General features: G+C 36.9%; 1 protein-coding gene across 1 annotated transcript; it reads left to right on the plus strand.

Moving 5' to 3' along the window:
- The first annotated feature begins 1,840 nt into the window (after window positions 1-1,840).
- LOC119690995 (zinc transporter ZIP1) lies at window positions 1,841-17,795 on the plus strand. Its single transcript, XM_038107178.2, has 5 exons — window positions 1,841-2,241; window positions 14,355-14,602; window positions 14,770-14,951; window positions 15,277-15,611; window positions 16,632-17,795. Exons 1-5 carry the CDS (start codon window positions 1,959-1,961, stop codon window positions 16,718-16,720), a joined length of 1,137 nt encoding a protein of 378 aa, XP_037963106.2. The 5' UTR covers window positions 1,841-1,958; the 3' UTR covers window positions 16,721-17,795.
- The last annotated feature ends 22 nt before the right edge of the window (window positions 17,796-17,817 follow it).

The following is a 17,817-nucleotide window of genomic DNA, read 5'->3' on the forward strand; positions in this document are numbered from 1 at the left end:
TTTCTGATACACACATTGCACAACTTCGATTGTTGCCTCACCAACGATCACCGGCTCCGGTTCGATGTGAGCATTGTACCTGACTTTCCTGTTGTCCAAATTTATACCCCGAAGCATAGACTAGAAGCCTATTTAGGCCACTTCCATCATCCAACTGAGTTCCTGCAGAGATTCTGCCATAATAACGATGTCGTCCGCAAAGCGGAGAGATGTGACATGTACTCGCCATTTATAGGTACATATGCCATGCCCAGCGGCATCGTACAGACTCCTCAACTCCTCGATATAGCGCCAGTCGATTTGAAATATCTGCAACGCTTCCAAAATTGCCCATGTCTCGATGGAGTAAAAGGCGATACAGAGGCTGATTATACTCTTTGGTCTTCTGTGTAATCTACCTTACTGTGTGGATGTGGTCTATTGTACTAAAACAGATCCACAATTTAATTAATAAAAAACCAGCTCACGCAGCCTTCACATTTAAGAAATTTTTCGATAAAAGTATTTTTAAAGTAAAAAAAAAAAAAAAAAAAAAATGTTGTCTTTATTGTTTTTTTACTAAAGTTCCCAGTTTTTTCACCCTTTGGCGACCCCCCTACAGAAGCTTCGCGACCCCCCAGGGGGTCGCGACCCACAGGTTGAAAAACACTGCTCTAGTAAGTATTCCCAACAATGTAACATGACAATAAAAAATGTAGTTCAACATTGCAAAATTGCAATCAACTCAATGCAGGTTTGCAGTCTCTGGCCCAGTTTCTTACTTGGGACTTTCGTATATACTTATGTCCTTCCTTACTTATAGACAATTTAGCCAATCACACTATTCCATACTCAAGTTCTGATTAACATGACATTTTCAGGTGTGAAACTGACTTGACTGCCTTTGTAGAGCTGGCGCAAGTTATCAAAGCAAACACAAATCTTAAATGTACAATAACGAAACGTTTAAACCGCTAAAGATTGCTATTCGTGGGGTAATACTCGTAAATCTCGTAATTACAAGCGTAAATAATAAAGATAGTCCTTCAGTGGTTCTGCAGTACGCATGCGCGAGTGTTGGTAAATCGCACCGAATTGCTAAATGTGGCTGAAATTACAAGTGCACCTCTAGTCTGTCAGCTCTTAACTGCAGTACATGACATTCGCTAGAATTTGGTGCGATTTAAAATATTTACATTGAAACTTAAAATCTTAGATAAAGTAGAAATTTATTCTCTCTCTAGCTCCAGTCATTCACATATATATTTACTTACAAGGTATTTACTTATGGTCGAAGGGTGTTTATTGGCATCTCATTAACCATCTAAGATAAAATTGGGATTATAGTTTTGAAAGCTGCGTTTATTTTTAGCGTGTCGGTGACAAACACTTACTGGAGCTATCACGCTGGAATAGTGATGCTGTGTTCATCACTATTCCAGCGTATTTAAGGGGGCTCCTTTCTTGCATACTTATCGTATTTTTTCTGCTTAGGGGAACAAGGGTGTCTGTTATGTGAGTCTTAAGGATACTTTTTAATCCTACCACCTTATCATCAGTTAACAAACATCTGCTGCTGGACATCATGTTTAAAGTGCCAATAACGTTATCATCCGATGTCACTGACCGATCAGCGAGCACCCATTCAAGGCATGCCTGCGTCAGGAGTTGCTCAACATGTCACAGCAATGTTACCCAACACATGCGGCTCCGACCATCCTTGAATAAATATTATACATTCTTACGTCTGCCCCTATCTAGTGATAGAATAATAAAAACGGCGAGACGATACTCTTGTTAGAATCCTACGTAAATATTGCACAAGAATACCACGAACGGAGCGTAAGGCTTCGCCGGTGCGCGGGAGTGGAGTGGCACAGTCCGGCCGCGCCGCTCCGAGCCGGCGCACGCGCATCCTATCAGATTATCAGACCGTATAAAAACAACTGCCGGTGCGCCGCCCTGCACACTGCTTCAACATGTCGGTGGAACAAGTGGTTCGTTTAGACGAGGCGGCAGACGGCGTGGTGCTGGCCAAGGGCGTGGCCATGGCGGTGCTGTTCTCGGCGTCGATGGTGTGCGGGCTGGTGCCCACGCTGCTGGCGCGGCGGCTGCGCTGGGTCACGGCGGACGCGGCGGGGAACCTCAAGTCCAGCAACCGCGCCGTCCGCTCGCTGCTGTCCTTCGGCGGAGGCGTGCTGCTTTCCACCACCTTCCTGCACCTCATGCCCGAGATCCAGGAGAACATCGAGACCTTGCAAGGTGAGTCTCAAAGAGAATTTACAACAGCCTTGAATGAACTCTGTCAATGAGTTCCAGTTTCAGTCAATGTGTTTTGTTGTGATTTGTTTGTCTTACAGTGTTGCTGGACATAGTCGGTCATTCGCACAATGAATGTCTTTGTAAGAACTTATTTTTATGAGTGTAAATGATGCATTGAATTGATTTCGTTAATCGCTGGTAGGTAGGTACATTCGTTAGCGTTATTGTTTTAAATTATGAACGGTTACAAGACGGTCACGCAGTTTAAACATTCAAAATGTTTATTTTATTAAGTATTAAGTACTTTAAGAACTTATTAATACTTAATTACTTACTTAAGTACGTACCTATAACTATATCTACCTAACTACAGTTTGTTTAATTTAATCATACAAAATTAGCAGATAAGTAGTTAGGTACTAAAGTTAACTTTGAATTAGTAAACTAAGTTCCTAAAGTATTTACTTATGTTCGTTACTGGCTTAACTCATCAGATTTATAAACGTGATGCGAAAACGTGTTAATGATTATGATAGATATTATGAGATTCCAGCATAATTATAATTATTACTTATTGACAATTAATTGCATAGTTTCCTTGATGCTTGATAAGGTGCATTCAATAGTCTAAAAACATTAGGTACTTACCCTCCTCCTTTATACTTAGACCAAACATAGTGAAGAATCTTTCTACGTAGGTTACCTAGATATTATATTATCAGTATTATCATTATCACTATAATTTCACCGTTATTAATGAAGCAAGTAAGTCATGGTTTATGGTAGTAATTATAGGTAAGTAAGTATTAGAAAATAGTTCAAAATTCATATTTTCAAACCTAAAAAAATAATTTATAATTATTGTATTGGGCGTCGAATTAAAATGATTGTTGTCATAATTATATGTAGTTTACGACAGGGCCATTATTTAACACACTGCAAACATTGTCAATGTTTGTAGTTGAAGTAGGTGGTAAGTTCAAATATAATAAAATGTACTTATGTAAAGCATGAGAGTACGAATTATTTATAGGTTCTAATTCTAAGTACTAAGTAGTACTACCTAGGTACCCACGAAACCCGCTTGCCTTGGTTCGCCGCCCGGGGCATTGTGCTCTCATTGGAGCATGCGAGTAGTGGAGCATGTGCGTACAGCATAATCAAGGCAAGTGCACATACAAATTAACAATACTCGAGAGAGAGAACTGCATGAAATATCTGAAATAGTCAGGGGGTGGTCCAATCAAGAATCAACCCTAGGAACGCAGAAGCTCGCTTAACCCTTTTACAGGCAGTGGCTGAAATATTGATAACTAGCTGTTCCCGCGCGCTTCGCTTCGCCTTAAAAAGTTTTCCCGTGGGAATTCCGGGATAAAAAGTAGCCTATGTTCTTTCCCAGGGTCTAGACCGTATGTATACCAAATTTTATTCAAATCCGTTCAGTAGTTTTGGCGTGAAAGAGTAACAGACAGACAGACAGACAGACAGACAGACAGACAGACAGACACAGTTACTTTCGCATTTATAATATTAAGTTAGGATTAGGATAGTTAGGATATTGATAATGCGATGGAGTTAAGGTGGAAATACAATGAAATATTTTAACTTTTTTGCCTTATAAAGGGTTAAGAAGGTTTGACTATACTTACATTAAGCATTACATCCGTTGCACATGCGCATCGGTAGTCTCCGAATCTCGTGAATAGCATCAAGCTATTAGGACATCTAGTGGAGGACATTATCTAATAGTTTCGTAAGTTGTGCAGCCATAACTGTTACCAGTGCAATTACCTTTGACCTGTGCCGCCAGCTCTTCTTGAGCAATCTATACTTAGTTAGATATTAAAATTAGATGGATAAGGTGCATAATGACTATGGAAAACCACTGAGATTTCCCATTTTCTTGTATCAGGCAATCAGCCAAAAGAACCAAAAGAAACGTAGGATTCAAGACTGGAAACCGGATTCGTCTTAGCCAAATTACAGTTTACACAATATTATGATTGACCTAAAGATGCGTCTAAAAATATCTAGATTTGGATGCGGTCCAGCTAGATGGAGTGAGTAATCTTACTCCGGAACTAAAATTTAGTTAATTTCTGTTACCGACCGATGTTATACAGTAAAACAATAATAATTTATGATATAACTTGTCATATTACTTGACTGCGCGACAGTTAATGCCCTAATAAATATGTATAGGGTCCATTGAATTGTCGCTATGTCATTAGCTCCGGCATCGGCAGTGAGCATAATAAATTATCTAACTTGCGCGCACGTTGTGATCGCGGCACCGTGTCTTCTATCTATTAGATAATTCCATAAACCATACTAACATTGTCTCCAGAGAATTACCTAAGTACTTATTTCAACCGTTTTCAAGTAGAGTTCACGAGCAGTCAGAACAGCAGCATGTAGCGTGGGACACCGTCCGGCCCGCTTGACCGACAACCGTGACCGGTAGACAGACAGGTTGGGAGGTTAACTTACATAGTAGGTAGTACAATACTGGGCTCGCAAAATGAGAAAGATCAAGGACAGAGTCATTTTAATAATTTGTTAAAATTATTAATCTGAAAATTGGCTTATACTTTAACTAAACCGGTTTACATACTCATAAAGAGGATAAAATAAAATAGATAATTATAATATTGTGTACCTTTGGAGTTATTAAATCTTCCTATCAATGAGAACCCTGTCAATCTAAACCTCAGTTCAGCTGTCTTATCGTAAAATTATGTTTAAATTGATATCATCATGTATCTTTTAGCTGCACGTCTAACATATTGGTAAGTATATCTACACCGCTTGAAATTATTTAGGAAAATATCTACAGATTATGATAATAGATGAAATGACCTTTTGCCATATTTGTTTATCGAACATTGTTTATGTAGACACGTACAATACAAGTATCTACAGGCAATCTGATAATTCGATTTCAGGGGCAAATTAGGTAAGTTTTGTAGACGTGCACACAAACACACAGTCACACATAATAATACTTTACTTAAACACTAAAAAACAGTGATAGAATAGTAATAGTAGCATAAGCTGTCGAAAGTACTTATATGTACTTTTATTAGCGTCATTATACGTCACCAAGGGCCGGACGTCCCGACATCAGCAATTCAATGAAGGGAAACAACGAACCGCCCGGTGCATGCCTTAGATTTACAATATATGAACAATATGGAGTGTCACATACAAAAAAAAAGGAAAAAAAACTGTCCGCATTTTTTTACTGTCAAACCATTGTTCAACCGTTGTACCAATGATTAAAGTCGCCATTCCTCTAACCGAACTCATTCAAAATTAGAGTTCAGTGGTGAGGGGTATTATTTGTCGAGACGTTTCTTTTGCACTGACACTCCATCTAGCTTGTATTAAAATATCGTTGGTGCATACGACGATAGAATTTGTAATCTGTGTGGCGAACATTCATTATGAATTGAACCACCATCATTGTCTGCTGAATTCCCCTGGCTCTTGTTGGAAGACGTAAAACGCAGTTACCGGCTTCTGCGCGAAAGCTGTAGCCAACAAGGTCAGTTTTTATGCTTTTACCGTTTAGGTACTTACTTACTTACTGTCGTTAAATTAATTATTTTCACCAATGAATGCTCTAAAGACACATATCCGGCGCAAAAAAAACGATTGTGCTTAAATATACCGTATTAAACTAGACAACTTAAAAAAATATATTTATCGTTTTAGGAAATTTCCTACTTCAGTATTTTATTGTTTTCCTGATTTTATTGGATTTTTTTAAGCCCTGAAAATTTTCTGTTATAGATACTACGGATTGCTGAAGCTTCCTGTCAAATTGTTTGCTTGTTATTGCCATAATGTTGCGAATTGTTTTATAAATTCATTTTTCCGTTTTACTTTCGGATGTTTTATAGTAGATAAGTATGTGTTTACTATAGGTATATGCTTCCTCGTGTCACACGTATTAGTACGCAGTTTTTGTTTGTTTGATAAAACAAGTGAGTAATAGACAAACTATTTATACGAAGAGGGTAAATGCAACTGCGGTGATCAAAGAAGTCAAACACACATCACATAACATAATTATTTTGTTATTCTTACCACAACCGCAGCCGACATAAAATTATTTACTTCAACATGATGAATATAAAAAATATTACCTTAACCCATATATGCCCAGTGGGTCGCTAACGACCCACTTAAGTTTTTTGCATATTTGCACTTAGAATCTGAATCTTAAACATACCCCAAAGTAAAACTACTTGATTAAAAACCTAGTTCTGGGCATATATGGGTTAAGTATTAAGTACCTAGGTAACGTTAGAAGGTATGATGATGATGATAACATTAAAAATATAAGTAAGGCACTTAGCTTTCAGCTATGTTCAGCTATAAGGCAGGGCTATTAAGTAATGTAGGTAACCTTTAGTTAAATAAGCATTCAAAGCTACGATGACTTTAACCCAATTAACCGGACCTACCTACTTTCTTTTCAGTAAGTATAAGTACCTAAGTATAAAAACAATGAAATACTTAATCAATGTAGGTAGGTAGTTACCTATTTGTTTTTTTCGTTCATATCGAAGCCTCAAGGTGAGTTGCTGTAGCACTCTCCTCCACGGCCACGTTATTGTCATCATAGACAACGTCTGAAAAACCTTGTACGTACGTATAAAAAGAAAAACTAAATTTAATTAGATCCTTTTTTATTTAAAACTCACGCAATTAAGTTTTTGTTACTTGCTAGATGCTAGAAGAGCTGAGTTGGCTCGAATACAATACACACAAAAATCAAGGAAACATCAGACATGCACGCTCACGCATGATTGACCATAGTTTTTGTCTCAATTACCATTAAGTACCTAGCTCCTGGTAATGAATGATCAAACAAAACGTATAGTTGCCACATAATGGCCCGTACGACGCAAAATAAGTAATGACCTAACTAACTGACCATTGTTTATCACTTTACCACTAAATCTAAGTTGTACCATAGAGTAGGTAAAAACCTATAGAATACTACAACGGTGCTAGTTAAATAATTACCCATATCTACCTTGCTACCTACCCATAATAAGTACCTACGTATACTATCATGCAAGATGGAACATTAGATATAATATGTTCTTACGTCGCATTATGTAAAGTTATTACTTATTTACTGAATTGAACGTTGTAATAATCAATAGATACATAAGTAATAAATGACAATGGGCAGATTGGGACGGCAGGTATGAAGAAGAGTAACTACTAGGTATAACTAATTGTTGTTTAGGGTCTGATACGAGCACGGCTCTGACGCAACTAACTCAGCTAAAACTCCAAGAGCAGCACTTTCTTTTCGTAAACCGTAAATGTATTGGCTATTTCCTGATACAGTATGGCTTCCTGAGGTCTGTTACTTAGTTGGCGGGCGGCCAGTCGTGTGACTGCGCTGAGTAGGCGTGTAGTGGCAAAAATGAAGTGGTTCAACTGGTTTTCAAGGTCGCCTGTTCCAATCACGACTTCGGCATACACGCTGCACAGCATAGACTTTTTGTATCTGTATCAACCTTTATCCTGTAGATAAATAAACAATACACTCTCGCCTAAAGCCTAGTGGCCCCTATAGGGGACAAATATAGGAAACGTTTAGTTTCTCCGGACATCCGGAAACGCATCGAATAACTGATAAAAGAACTATATAGGTACTCCCGTAGAACCCGAAGTACAGGGTAGGCAAACGGGACATTACTGCTGCAGAACCTACCAATTTAGTTTTTTTAGGTAGCTATTTACTCAATTCTTTAAATCATCACGTCACATTATTCGTGCCAACCTTCAATTTCACAGTCAAATTAATTTAATTGAGCCGAGACAAAGCTTTTAATTTCGGGTAGACACTAAGAAATGTCCACACCGTAGCCACGTGAGGTCGCGCCGGAGTTTCTAATCTGCCGGCGGAGAAACCTCCTCGCCTGCTGCAGTGAAACCCACGCCAAGGCTGCAACACGTGACGACAGGAGGTCTCTCTAACTTACCAACACCGAACTTTCCGAACGCTCCTTCGCTAACCAAGACTCAGTCTCGATGCTTTAAGTGCACAGATTTCATGACAGCACTCGTTTGTTCGTTGTTTGTCAAGGTAGAGTATACACCTGCCTCTAATTATAACGATTATAGCCACTTTGAGGTTTGCCCGCACCGTGCTGGCTGGGAACCCTTTCCGCAACTCTATAAATATACCTAGATAATGGAAGGTTGGTACTAGATACTCTTGGTAGTTATGATACTTAAGTCTAGCTCTCGTTGGCTGCAAATGTACATAAGCATGAACTCAACGACCATCAGTCAGTCATAGATCTGGATGGAGCATGTGTGTGTAGCATAAGCATAGCATACTCATACACATGAGCTGAAACTGGACTTAATACTTACTAGTTAAAATCTAACAAAGAACATCTTATAACATTCAAGATTTGGCATAATTTTGCATATTTAATTTAAGTATGAACACAAAACAATGTGTTATTTTATTCATCACGCGATTCGATTTAAGTATAATCGATCGAATAATTTGGCCAACACCAGCGTGCCATTGTGCCAGTTCGCCAAAACGAACATCGGTCATCGGTAGACGATGCAATATGAATCATTAATCGATTATTTAAAATGCCCACTCGGTTCATGTAGCTGTATCATCAATAGATAATAATAGATTGGGACTCAAAATAAGCTAAGTAGTTACGTATAAGAATTTTACTAGCAATAAGTTGCATTGTATCTTGCTAAGGACATGTTATTTTCCTATTAAGTTTATTAAAGATGATTAGTGATTAAGTATAAATGATAAATTGGTAAATAATCGTAGTTAGGTGAATTTGATGTCCGTTATGGTAAAATAGACGACTGAATATTAGTGTTGCCACGAATAGTGAATTGGCCGAATACCGAATACCGAATATTCGGCGACGCTACCGGCCGAAGCGCCGAATATTCGGCCGCCGAATATTCGGCGCTACAACCTGTTTTTTTTGTTCCTGGAACTGCTTTGAAGAAGTCGCTACAGATTATATGAGAAATGCTAATTATTAGGAGGCAAAATGCTATGGCAAACGAGTTGAATTTTTATTTGATAATAGTTCGCCTCGGATGTCTGATCCTTACAAGTGGTGGTCAGCAAACAAAAAACAATACCCGAACCTTTTGAAATTTGCAATAACTTATCTTTCTTCACCTGGAAGTAGCGTTTATAGTGAGAGGTTATTTTCTGAGGATGGTTACAATGAAAAGCGCAATCGTGGGCTACCAAATGCTGAAATGCTCGTTTTTATCCAGCACAACTTACTACTGATTAATTTTAAGTACTAAAATGTTGTGATTTGGAAATAAATACACAATTTTGATTAAAATAACAAGTCGTTTTACATGATTTACTATTCGGTATTCGGCCCGAATAGTACGCACTATTCGGCCGAATACCGAATACTGAAAAAACTGGCCGAATAGGCCGAATACCGAATAGTTGCCGAATATTCGTGGCATCTCTACTGAATATGGACTGAATGATCCATATAGAAACTTAACGTGGTAGAAGTCCAGTCACGTGCAAAGCGTTGAATTCCTTTCCATGTTCAATTCTTCAAATACATGAGTACCTATATGGCTACAAAAGGTTAATCCGTTATTATTACACCTCTACTAGCTAAGTTATCGTTTAGTTGTAAAATTTCAGAGTTAACTTTGAGTAAACCAAGTAATATTATACCTAATATCCTTCATGTAACTATACCTATGTTTAACAAACAAATAAATGATTTGATTTGATTTGATTTGATTTGAAAAAACCTACCATTGGTATTGTAGAGCCCGGCTGCTGTATAAATTACTATTTTAATTTGATTCGGAACTTTAAAATTCGACAGGTGTTTAATTCGTTTTACCTTAAATAAATTAGCTAAAATTTATAAAAGATAGTTTTTGTTTAACGAATGTAAAAAAAATATTACTTACCAAGTAGAATGGACATTGGGCACAATTTCACGATAAACTGGAAAGCAGGTAGCTAGTAAATGATAGACATTTATTATAGTAATAAGGAACATATTTATTTAAGTAAGTACATACTATTACTTATAGGTTACCTACCAATACTGACATACCTACAAGCACCTCGGATATAAGTAATTTTAAATAATGTCATCGGTAGACCACATCCTTAAATCATAATTCACAATCGATATAATAATGAATAGAGCCATATTAAAAACTACTCACTACTACTACTGGGAGTAAGTAAGTATAAATATTTGATCAACTTATTGGGTAATTCTACCGTACGGATTAAAAAAATAAATAAAAACAAAATCAACTTTTACGCATATTGAAGTAGATTTTTAACTTTTACATAATGATGGGAACATTAAATAAAAAAATCAGAGATATAGTAGAATTATTTTAGGAAAAAATATGAACTTTTTGTTTTATTAAATAGACACGAGTGACTATGAAGTCGACATGGGTGATACAATCCATGTTTTTTATCATAAAATAATCATTTAAGGTTCTCAACTTTATTCTATAATATTATTCTCATTACATATAAACCATAATATGTTTTTGTCTATTGAAATTATATATTGAAAAAAGTTTAAAAAATATATTAAAAATTTCGACAAAAGTGTCTTCACAAATGTCGAAATTTTTTGATGGTGGAAATTTAGGTTTTATTAGGTGACCACAAAATAAATATGAATCAAGGTCATCGGAATCATATTAAATGAAAATAATACATTATTTGGGACTATTATTCCAAATATTTTATTTTTATTTAGATCAATAATCTCAGAATCGCTTTTTTCATCCTTGTCTTTTCCTTAACACATTTTGTAATAAGTTTGATTTGATAATCGTAAACCTTTAATGGTCTAAAATAATCTGCATTAATCCTGGTGCCTCCTTTTTTTTTAAAACTTTATTTTTTTAAAGTATTTTCCATAATTACTGTATTGTTTTTGTCAAATTTCTTATTCTAGCATTAATTTACTCATTTTTTAGGGTTCCGTAGCCAAAATGGCAAAAACGGAACCCTTATAGTTTCGTCATGTCCGTCTGTCCGTCTGTCCGTCTGTCACAGCCGATTTACTCGGAAACTATAAGTACTACAGTGATGAAATTTGATGGGAATATGTGTTGTATGAACCGCTACAAAAATATGACACTAAATAGTAAAAAAAAGAATTGGGGGTGGGGCCCCCCATACATGTAACTGAGGGATGAAATTTTTTTTTTCGATGTACATACCCGTGTGGGGTATCAATGGAAAGGTCTTTTAAAATGATATAAAGTTTTCTAAAAAACATTTTTCTTAAAGTGAACGGTTTTTGAGATATCAGCTCTCAAAGTCGTAAAAAGTATGTCCCCCCCCCTCTATTTTTATAACTACGGGGAATAAAATTCAAAAAAAAATAGAGGTGATGCATGCTAATTAACTCTTTCAACGATTTTTGGTTTGATCAAAGTATCTCTTATAGTTTTTGAGATAGGTTGATTTAACTGTAATTTTGCTGCTACGGAACCCTTTGTGCGCGAGCCCGACTCGTACTTGGCCGGTTTTTATAATATTTATTACTTAAACCGTCTATTTCTTGTACTTTAACTTCGTCTTTACCCCTATTTTGGTAAAAACCCTAAACCTAGGTAAAAAGATCGGTACATTATATAGTATAATTAACAGAAATTTCACAACACACTACAAGCTACAGTCACTTGTGTCGATCAAATAAAATCACAAGTGTCGACAAGACATATAATAACGCCTGCATCGCATGTTTGATACATCTGTTAACTTTTTTGACATATTTATCTCGGTAAACAATTATATTAGTGAATGCAATAAGCAATAGAAAAAAAAATACACAGTTAATAGATATTTGACCAAAGTCCTAGAAGCATCTGTCACCTCGTGTCGAACAAAATCACAATTGTCGAACAATTTTTCATCACGCGTGACATCGACATTAGTGAGAACATCGACAAAATACGCCATATCAGCTTCAATATGATGTTAAACTTGTGCATGTTTTAAAAATGTGCTAAGTACTCTCATACTCACTAAGTCAAGTAACAAAAATTGTAATTGAATGATCCATTTATTTTTTATAGCCTCCTCATTTGTGACAGGTCAACTTTGACACAGGTGTAGAACGTATATTGAATTTTGAATTACAAAAAAACTATTAATTCCCCACGAAAATTTTAGACTTGGCAATGACAGGTGTGGTTTAGAGTTGCCATTAATAAAAAAATATGTTCACAGAGTAAAATATTTACCTTCATAAAATCGTGATTTATGAACGTCGACATTTGTGACTATTTTTTTATAACGGTTGTAGAATGGTCTGTATTTTTTTAATTAATTGTTGGAAAAATATAATATTTAACTATGAATAAGTAAAAGTATTGTAATTTATTTTATTATGTGAAATATAATCCTATCTCTACACAATATTTTTTTATAGCTGCTCAAACCGTGCTACCACGCTCGCGAACAATCGACACGACGTGACAAATCACATAGTGTCGATATGGTTTTTTCAATAAATAATGAAAATTTTCATTATATTTTATGGAGAACACATAGAACACGATCCCGGCTTGATTGTGATAGTACATTATTAACGTCTAGGTATTATATTTTAAGAGTTATTTCACGCGAACATAAAAATCGATGTTTGGTAGAATGACCCTATTAATAACAAACAATGTAGTACAGTGACGATCGCCTTGAGTACAATCAATCAACCGTTTGAACTATACATTTCCGTCCTACAAATACCTTTGAACTGACGCCGGAAGTTATACCCTTATACACATAGATGCCTACGTAGCGTAGTACCAAAATTTTAAGTAGTACGTGGTATGAAAGTATGCAACGCGCCTCGTTCGTGGCCACACTCCTCCGATTTGGGGCTATGAAATAGGCTGCAATCACTTGTTTAAAGTGTGGTTTAACTAAAGTGCTGTAACGGAAAGCCTCATTCAACATGTTCTTGTGTTTTATAAAATTCATAAAGTACATACAACTCACACTTCACGATACCTAGGTTCAAGGGTAGGTCCTAAGTAGGTACATTTAAGTATAATTTGCTCAAAGTACTTTAGTATATAATGTTTCCATTCCTGAATACCAGACAGATAAAGAATAATTATTAACAGGTGGATAGACATCAAATATGACCACAACAACCTCACACAATAGTACTTAACCTAGAACAATGGGTATCAAAAAAACTTCTTTAAAGTTCTGAACTTATCTCACGAAAGAAAATCATTAAGATGGACTACGACGCGACGGTTCTTTAACCACCTTTAACTGTAATAAGATCATAATTACAAAAACGTCGGTGGTTTAAACAATGCCTTAGTTTTAGGTACCTAGCTATTAATTTATTCATACCCATGTACTTACCGACCTGTAAATATTCAATTACCTAAGTAGGTAGGTTAGGAACTTTTAATCTTTTTTATTCGTTGAGTCCTTGTAACTTGTGAATATAACAAAATTAACAAATTGCACGTGGTGTGGCTAAAATTAATAATAATGTTAGGACCAAACCAATACTAAATAACACCATAGGTTGGGCAACTTCTTAAGTACTCATGTACCAACATACCTACATAGCACCTATACAATGTTGCAATGTGTACTGTATTGGCTTACCTTACTCTGGTGTCGATGTCACAATCACATATGATTATTGATTAACGAGATACCGACTTAGATATACCTGTCTGTTTCATGAATATACTTGGGTATAGATAGCGGAATCACAGTTAAAGGTGATTTCATAATGTCCCTAAAAGTTGCACCGTTTTGCACATATTATACTTCTTACCCTATTAAACTGGCATCATGTCATTCATGTCATAAGTATGCCAAATTTCCAATGGGATAGATGGAATCCAGGTTGCCGGGAGGAAATATGCATAATATTATTCAAAGCATTTCCTTGGAAATACCAACCTACCTTCTTACCATGCTTGGTCATTGGAGGAGACCTACACCAAGCAGTGGACTGCTGCACTCTACCCAATTATGTGTCCAAAAGCCATAAACCTAATCTCCTTTTTCCCTTTTCCAGCGCAAGGCAGGCTGCGTCACTTCGACTTCTCTCTCTGCCCGCTGCTGACGTGCTGCGGCTTCTTCATCATGTACCTGGTGGAGGAGCTGGTGCACCTCTACATCCACCGGCGCGAGCGCAGCGCGGGGAAGGCGGCGCCGCTCGTGAGGAACATGAGCATCAGGCGCAGCCGGACCGGCAGTGGCGACAAGAGTGTCACTAACTCGACTGCTGATCTCATTGATCCGGACACTTTGAAGAAGGAGAAGGTTGGTGGCATATTTGGTTATCAGAGCAAAATGTAGCAATTGGCCTGCAACAGCCGATGAAGAACGACAAACCAGTGGCAGGGGGGTTAAAACATACATGGATGATAAAGACATCTTCAGTTAGCGCTAAAGAATACATACTTATATACTCTTTTCTTTATTTCTAGGACGTGGAAACTAACGATCACAAGCACCAGCACCATGGCCACAGCCACGTCGCCCTGACCGCATCAAACGGCGACGATGTAACGACCGCCTTGCGAGGCCTTCTCATAGTCCTGGCCCTTTCAATCCATGAACTCTTCGAAGGACTGGCTGTTGGACTTGAATCTGATGCCAGAAATGTTTGGTAAGTTTTTTTTACTAGGCTGTATTGTACCTATTTCTGTTGCTTCTAAAAATTAAAAATGTTAGTAGCGCCATCTTGTGGGTAGTAGTAGTAGTAGTAGCAAATGAAAAAATGTACTGCCATCTATTGTTCAGTAGAATAGTCACATTTAGATGTAAGCGCACTTAAACTTATATTAGTTTAGTTTTATTGCCACTAGGTGTCACTACGAGTGTTTTAAATTAATATCACCAGCAAGACTACTTAGAAATACTGAGTACGTGTCACAAGGTGGCGCTAGTGGTATCTAAAAGAGCCATCTCATCATTTATTTATTTATTTTTAGGTACATGCTGGGAGCCGTTTCAGCTCACAAGCTGGTCATTGCTTTCTGCATCGGCGTGGAGTTGATCGCCACCCGCACTAAAACCTGGCTGGCTGTGATCTACATCACTACCTTCGCCGTGGTGTCTCCTATGGGCATCGGTATAGGCATCCTGCTGGTGGGTGGGCAAGGTGCGACGGCTGCCGGGGTGTACTCCGTGGTGCTGCAAGGCATTGCGTCGGGGACCCTCCTGTACGTCATCTTTTTCGAGATCTGGAAGAGCGACACCACGGGCATCTTGCAGTACTTCGCTGCCCTACTCGGGTTCTGCCTTATGTTTGGACTGCAGTTGATAAGTAAGATTTTTCTTATACTTAACGTTATATATGTCGTTGCTTAAATACTACTGTAGGGTAACGTAACGTACCTAGGGACATTTTCGACTACCCCAACTTTGAATGAAGCTATCGTAGCGTACAGCTAAGATATTAATGTGAAATTTTCTTTATTCGGTAGGATATATAATCTATTATCACTAGTATTTTTGCTAAAGCTTTAGTGTGGCCAGATTTTATTAAATTAAGATAAAAGTAAAAATGCTTGTTTTGACCCAAGGTACGTTACACGTTTGTACCTTGGGACACTGTTTCCTATAGCTTTGTACTATGGAAAATGCAAACTTCTAAATAACGCCTTATATCTCTGTTCTTATTGATTTACTGCATCTCTCTTCTGTCTAGTTTCACTCTGGCACTAATAAGAACAGAGATATAAGGCGTTATTTAGATGTTTGCATTTTCCATAGTACAAAGCCATAGGAAACAGTGTCCCAAGGTACAAATTTAATCGTGTCCCATGGTACAAAAAAGCAATATTTAACCAAAATTTAAATATCGTTATTTTTAATTAATAGGAATCTTTCAGATAATTGCCATGTCATAAAATTAAATAACTGAAAAGTTATACGTGACATCCATGTCTTTATTTTGAGCATGCCTCAATGAGATAAAGCAACACAAAAAACTATACAAAAGCTACTTTTGACTCCAAAAAACTTCATATTGTCTTCACCACACACTCGATGCTGGTATGATCACGAGACTCACTAGTTTTGCCAAGCGAGTAAAATACTATACCTATGGTAGAATTTTAATGTGTTTATTTAGCCGGTTTTTAAAATACAATCAATGTCCCGAGGTACAAGCGTCCCAAGGTACGTTACGTTACCCTACCTAACAGTCAAATAACTGCTTCCCTACATCATATACATTACGAACCGGGCCAGCAGATGCCAGTCATATAATAACCGTTTCAACTCTTTTGCTGCCGAATATTAGAGATTTTACATCTTTTAACATGTGTTTAACTTGTTTCAGCTCCGCACTCGCACAGCCATGGCGGCGACGACGGCGACCACGGCCACTCGCACGACACGGGGGCGTCCCACGGACACTCACATGACTAGAAATATTCGCTTTTGAGCGGAGTCTACACGATAAGACCGTACACGTAGGGACCGAGAGACTTTTTGTGACAAAAACGGTGGAATCGGATCACGCAATGTTTCCATAGGAGCGGGTTAGGACCGTACCATAATGTAGGTACTACTGTTATCGTGTAAACGCCACTTTATGGCTTCCCATGGCCTTAGCTTATCAAGTGCCACCTTTCAAAGGTTACAAAGTATTTTTAGTGTATAAATAACTCATAAATTACTACCACGGAAAGAAAGTAGGGAATATGAACCCAAATTGGGAATGTAAACTTATTACAAAATATATAAGTGTGCCGCGTACTTAAGTAGTAAATATTATTTAGGTAACTTGTTACAAGTTACTAATTCATTCGTTCATAATTTTTACTTTCTTTTCTTTCGTTTAAGACATTGTAAGTTGTGAAGTATTAGATTATTATAATTTTAAATTAGAACAGGGATACGAAGAAGGGATTCTAGTCATCCTAACTATACTTTTAAGATAAGATAAGAGCGGGCGAGATGTCCGATTTTGTATTGTTTGTATAATAAGTTTGAACTAATTTTCCAAACTCTGTTAGCAAAGGCTATTAAGTAAAATCTTAATTTAAAAATGAAGTAAGTACCTACTTACTTACTTTAAAATAATATTATGTTCTTGGTGAAGTTTAACAGTTATGTACTTACTTGCATTGTAACTAAAAAGACAGCGCGCTAGCGCAACCTAACAGAGTAAGGTGAAGTTATGCTTTAGCGTAAGTTATGCACATGTAAGATGTGTATATGAGAACAATTTGATTTAACTCATATCCGATCGATGAAGACACTGACAATAGTTATACTTATAAAATAGTAAACAGTTTTTTTTTACCGTGTTTAAATATTTTAACCGTAAAAAAATCTTAATAAATAAATTATTGAATTACAAGGAATCATACAATTATACAATGTACAAAATTATATAGAACCTATCGTTAAATGACTGTGATATTATTAAACGAAACAGTGATTAATAGGACAAAAACGCAAATCATGTGGAAATAAATGTCTTCTGATTACATCCATACATTACGCTTTTGTTTTTGTGA

This window comes from Plutella xylostella, chromosome 25, assembly GCF_932276165.1.
Source record: "Plutella xylostella chromosome 25, ilPluXylo3.1, whole genome shotgun sequence".
Classification (NCBI taxonomy): Eukaryota; Metazoa; Arthropoda; class Insecta; order Lepidoptera; family Plutellidae; genus Plutella; species Plutella xylostella.